Source organism: Oryzias melastigma, linkage group LG17 (genome assembly GCF_002922805.2).
Source record: "Oryzias melastigma strain HK-1 linkage group LG17, ASM292280v2, whole genome shotgun sequence".
In the NCBI taxonomy this organism is placed as follows: domain Eukaryota; kingdom Metazoa; phylum Chordata; class Actinopteri; order Beloniformes; family Adrianichthyidae; genus Oryzias; species Oryzias melastigma.
Window position 1 is genome coordinate 20,725,431 of NC_050528.1, and position 6,374 is coordinate 20,731,804.

Here is a 6,374-nt window from a genome sequence, read left to right on the forward strand (position 1 = left end):
AAAAATGTGATATCTTGTAAATACTATGTAATAAATGTATGTTTTGACTTACTGTATTTTTTGATTTTTCTAAATTACCTGGTTGAGGGGCAAACCCTTTTCAAATTGATTTGTCATTCTCTGTGTTATTCAATAAATGAAATAAATGTTCATCTTCCAAACTGTAGAGGTGTGTGACTGCAGGACACCTATAATTTATACTAATGCATTTTGTATTCAAAGTAAATGTTCTCAGATCTAACATCTCAGTCTTGCAGGCTGCCCTTTACTTTGCTCTATTGCTATCTCTGAATAGATTTGATATTACTGCTGCCTTCTCCTGTGTTTATACTTGCTGGTGGCAGACAGACCACAGATTGAGCTCCCCTTTGATCTAACAGCAGAAACATTATGTGTGCCTCTCTCATGTCATCTAATATACTATTAATGCCTTTTTTTCCCCTTTTCGCTAGTTCTTTGGGGGAAAGTAAACAGGATTTAAATGTAGGGCCAGGCTTTGATCTAACACAGAAATATTTCCCTGCGACAGACGTGTAAATAGCACATAAATGTTTCAGTTTATCCAGTATGGATTGAAATGTGGGGTGCTAATCTGAACTGTGCCTTGGTATATCTCAAGGGGAACTTCATCCATCATAATGCATGTTTTCTGCTGTTTTTTTTAGGCATGGTGAACTACAGTGAAGTGTCTGGCTATCCCCTCGTTCAGCACTGGAATCTCCGTTCTGTCTTGTACCACGTCAAGCTCAATCAGTGGGTCTTGTCTCAAGGTAAATCATGCTGCTCACACACATCAAGGATGTCAGAATTTATTTTTAAAACATGTATTTCCTTTTCTTTTTCCTGCTTTGTTCTCTTTCTGTGCGACTGCTTGTCACCCATCACAAAAGTTTTTAATCCACGTTGAGACAAAAGCCTCCTGTCAGCGCACACCTTGGAAACTTCACAAAGTGAGATTACCGGATAGGTATTTAGCAAATCGCTACATCCACTGAGGACTCCTCGCAGCTGTCAGCGCATCAAAGATTATATTTAATACTCGCTGACAGTTTTCTTCTTACTGAGGTATCCTTTCATGATACAAGAAAAAGAAAGGCTATTTCGATTGGAAGTCTTTAAAGTGTTTGGTAAAATCTCTTGAAATGTTGCATTCCGCCATTCCTGCTGTCGTGAATATAATTAAATAATCCCTATTTTTGTTATGTTGTAAATGCATGCATTATTCAGATATCCATTATAAAAGGTTTTCTGTTCTGCTAAGTACAACTACTACATTGTAAACACAGTCGTGATAATTCAATGCTATGTACACACTGCCTTCGGTAAAGCATGTTCATGTGGCCACTTCCAAGAATAGTCTATGTGACTATCATGTCCCCGCATAACTATGCAACTTTTTATAGCAGTTTTGGGGCTCTACATACAAAATGTAATTGAAAGGAGGTTGCGAGCTAAACCAGGTCAAACTCTGACCAATCAGTATGGAGAAAAAATAGACTCACCCTGCATTTGTGGATGCGTAGTTCTTGATTTGTGCATAAATTTGAATTTGTGCATAGGTAATTTTTGATTTGTAACTCGTGCCATATATTTTGTGTATAAGTACCAAATTTAAGTGAAAAGACGTGAAAGAGTCTCACAGCAGATTTACCCATGTGGTTAATCTCAATCTGTCGTAATTTTAATTTCTGCTGTGTAAATTATATTTTGTATTTTTTATGTCATCATTTTTGCTCTTGTGCACAAAATTTATTGCAGGAGTTACTCACTCAGAAATCCAAAGTTACACCCAAATCAAGAATTACGCATGCAGAAACCGAGTGAATCCATTTTCTCTCCATAAATCTTGGACTAGAATTGTGTAGTGACACATAATGATCACTTTTTATTTATGAATTGTGGCCAACCATGTGAAAATACTCGTTTCATGGAGGAGAAGGAGGCAGATGACATCGGCGTTTGTTTTTCAAATACAAATAAACCAAGCCACGCTCCTGACAGGATGGTAATCCATATCTGCCATTGCAAGGATGCTAGCAAAGTTACCTGCAGATTTCAAAAGATTTGCACAGTTTCAGCAAATTATTTCCAGAAAACAAAATGAATTGTTATGAATTACAAACGTCATCCTCGAATCAGCGATGTACCTACCTTTTCCGGCTTTTGTGTTTTATTTTTGACATTTCATTTTGATTTTTGTAAATTAAATATGCTCTCCAAAATGTTTTTTTATGTTTTGTTTTCTGGAATTTTGTTTTGTTTTCTGAATTTTATGCTATTTGTTTCGCTTTTTTATATGTCATTGTGATCTTTAACATGTTTTTGTTCATATGATTTCCACTTCAGGGACATCGTAGCTAATGGTGCATTATATATATATATATATATATATATATATATATATATATATTCTCTGAAACCTCAACAGTAGTATCTTTCCTATACTGGCTCTCCATATTTCAACAACCACAGAAGGGGTAAAGGGACTGATTTTTACATCTGATAGCAAAGCCGCCATTTCTCATCCTCACTATACTCTTTTCTCTCCCACACTTCAGCGGCCACCTAATTTAATTTTGGCGAAGATGTAAGAACCAGCGAACCATGAATGCTGAGATATTAATACCACTTGTTCTGGAAATCATAATGATAAACTACTATCACAGTTTTGCTTTCCAATATTTGCTGAGCGAGAATCCCACTGAGCACTTGGACGTTAGGTTACAGCTGGAGCAGTGAGTCATATCAAACATACATCTTTGTGACCTTTTAGGTCCTTGTTCTGCTCACTCACAGAACTTCCTAAAATGACATTTAGAAACTTTATTACTTTCATGAAATGTGGCATTACCATACTCCACAGTATGCTCTGCATTCTTCCATAGGTGTTCTATAAAACCCTGGTATATATAGTTGTCATGGGAGAAAAGAGGTTTGAATTGATAACAAAATAAACTATATATATATATATATACTATATATATTGAGTCTTGATTAAAAAATCTTTCCACCTGTCTCAGTTTCTATGACATAGTTTGAGCAAGGTAACAGGAGTTAATCAGAAACTTAGTTGTGGGCAGGAAGTAAGCCTCCGTTAATATCCCATCATCCTTTTGTTTCCACGGTCTCCCACTTGCTTACAGCCCTTCACTACCCAACCTAACATTACCTTTTCAGCAAAAATGATGCTATCCTAGCTGTACAGTTTTGATACAGGTGCCAGGTACCGCCCATTGCGGTTTCTACATCACACCTTAGAACTTTTTCAAAATGCGTTTTCTTTTTGTCTCCTGCTGATTCATCACAGTTTGAATAAAGAAATACTCAGAAAAAAACGTATTAATCTTAAATTACTATTCAAATGACCTCCAGTATGATAAAAATGCTACAAGAACATTAAGAAACACCCAAAACCCAGTGTTCATTAAAGAGGGTCCTTAAGGGGATTAAGCCCACTATGTAGTGTACAGAAGCATGGGGGTCACTGCTATGGCATACACTCAATACTCCTTTACCATTCATGCCTGGCTGCTGATATTACATACTGCCTTGGAGTAGCTGGTGATATATATTCCGTTTGTCAGTTGCAGGACAAATGTATTGAATTTCCTCCTTTTTTTTTTTCCCCTAAAATTAATCTAAGTGTGCTCTTTTAGGAAGGGTAATAGGATGGAAATAAAACCATTAGAAACAAAGTGGGTAATATGGTGCTAAAGCTTATATGCATACAAAGACAATAAAAATGTTCAGTGTCTAATCAATCATAGAAGGACCACAGCTAGATAAGAGCAAGCAACTAATAAACGGCTGAGATCTATGCACTTGAACTGCTCGAGGTCTTGTTAGTCCAACCCACTAACTACTTTTTACACTTTGTAATGTAGGCCACAAAAACTCACTGAAGTTTGCAATTTCAGACAGATTAGTTTGTAATTTGACCATACTTTGAACTTCACATGAACAGGCTGCATAATAAAGCTCTTGTCAAGGGCTTAATAGAGCGATAGATCACTTATGCAAGTACTTAAAGAGAAAAAGCCACTTTTACCACCTAAAATGATCACTTCTATGCTGATGACACTAAAATTAGTGATAAAGTGAGACATTGGCTCTCATTGATCTAGACCTATCTCAAGAGGATACAGAGCAGAGATTTTGGAATGTATCAATTACTGAAACCACTGTCGGAAATGAGGTGAAATGGTGGGAAGGACTAGAGTTACAACTTTTGAAGAAAATTGAAGCGTTCTTGTGATTCCATGAAGAAAATAAAAAGTAATTGTATCTTAGATGTAATGTTTTTTAAGGGTGTAAAACATGGCTTTTTCTGCTCACATTTTGTAAATTGACAAATACATCTCAACTTCACAGCCATACATTATATTTTTTTCTTGAAGCTTTTAATAAAAAAACTATACTTTCACACTAGTTTCATACATCATGAAATAACCTTTACTGTATATCTTCTTCCCCCTATTGAGACCATCCATGCTGTACTTTTTATGCTTTCAATTTTCATTTACAATTCCCGTATCCGTTAAAAATGTGACTTGGTCATGTGTTTAAATCTAATAAATGCAAAAGTAAAAGTGAAAGAGTCATTGCTACCACTTCAAGTCCATTGATCAAATCCGTCTTTTCAGCTTTCAGCTCAGCCATCCATTCTCTAGATGGGGCAACGCAACGGAGCGACTTTGTTGCTATACTCAAGGAGTTTGGGAACCATTACGTGCAGGAGGCAGTCTATGGCTTCCAGGAGTCCTGTACCATCTGGTACCCCAACAAGCAGGTCCAGAGGCAGCTTTGGCTGGAGTACCAGGACATTAGCAAAGGTAGGGGAACTTTTCCAATCCACAAATACCTTGATGCTTCTCAAACAATGGAGTTTGAGATTTTGGTGGTTTACGTAGGATGACTTAATATTTATCCTGTTTTTTCATATGCTCACCACAGGGATTTTCAATTGTTTTGAACATTTTAACCACAAAATGTATTACACAAATAATATAAATTAGTCAAATAACTGATTAATTTAAAACAGTGTGTCTTGAGCTCCCTTTTGGTCCTAACTTTAGTTTTTTTTGGGGAACTAGGATACATCTCAGCAGTTTCTACCTGTTATACACGTAGCTTCAAATGAAAACTGGCTGGAACTTACACTTATTGTGGTCTTTAATGACCCTGTCCCCTGTACACTTTAACTTCAAGATTCATGTATACATATGCATTCACCTTACACAGAGTAATGGATATCACAGTGTGTGTGTAACATTGTAGAGTGTTATTCAGCATATTTGGGTCAAACAAAAAAAAAAGACAAACTGTAACATTTTGCTTTTGTGGCCACAATTTCTGAATATGTCGGTCATCCATCTCTTTCTTTCTCATGCTAGTAATTTCAGCAAACCACAGCAGAAACAAGAAATGTCCCCACTTCCCACATTGTTTCACCTCACTAGCTTTAAAATGTCCACTTTTTTATTTTTTCCAGTTTTGTTTTTACTTTTCCAAAAGTACTTCTGCTGCACTTGACTTTTCAGTTCGCGTTATCTCAGTGCTGATAGATAAGATGAAATGACTGAGTTCCCCTATTCTTTTAAAGGGGTTCATTGCTCTTCATTTTAAGACCACTGACATGCTCGCTGAAAATGGTTACACAATTCAACGCAATAAAAAGAAGTGCTTTGTTTCTTTTGTTTTTACTTTTGTCTTGGCGGACTAAGAACTCATTCCAAATAAGAACTATTTCTATTTTAAAGGCAATCTTTTATCAACAGTGTTGAGCTGAAATACCAGTATAGTATAGGTTTAAAAGTCATTTAATATTAAAAAAGTGAGGCTTAACTTGCTTTTTATCAAGTATTTCAGTAGTTACTGGCTCAATGATCAAGGGAAAGTGATGCCTTTTATGCTATCTTCCCTTCAGCCTTGGCAACACACATTCAAGCAGCCACTTTCAATGAAAACTCAGTGTAAACATGAGTATTTGTGAGTTTCGGACTTACACGTTCAAAACTTTTTGTCGTGATGCTACGCACATTTTTAAGTGTTTTCTGGCTCTGCGTACAAAACTGAACACATTGAAACTTAAACCAGTTGAATTTTGACCAATCAGAGACTCTTATTTGATGTATGGATAATGCCCTTTCCAATTCACATAAATGGCAATCATTGGAAAAGTGGTCTTGAGTGAGAAATGTATTATAGCAGTTTGTGTCCAGCCAAAAACATATGACACCGAGGCCAAATCTGAATTGCTTTTCTACTCCTCCCTACCCCTACAATTAACCCTCTTAGTTGAGAGATATGGAAAAACGTTACTACGTTGGACGTTACTAACAGTTTAAAAGTTTATCATTAATTTTATAACTTTA

General features: G+C 36.2%; 1 protein-coding gene across 6 annotated transcripts in view; it reads left to right on the forward strand.

Moving 5' to 3' along the window:
• Positions 1–6,374, forward strand: part of astn1 (astrotactin 1) — a 373,519-nt gene that overhangs the window by 224,815 nt on the left and 142,330 nt on the right. For all 6 annotated transcript variants that reach the window (XM_024273426.2, XM_024273427.2, XM_024273428.2 and 3 more), the window contains 2 exons: positions 666–770; positions 4,644–4,832. In XM_024273426.2, the coding sequence (XP_024129194.1) occupies positions 666–770; positions 4,644–4,832 (294 nt within the window). The remainder of the gene's footprint in view (positions 1–665; positions 771–4,643; positions 4,833–6,374) is intronic.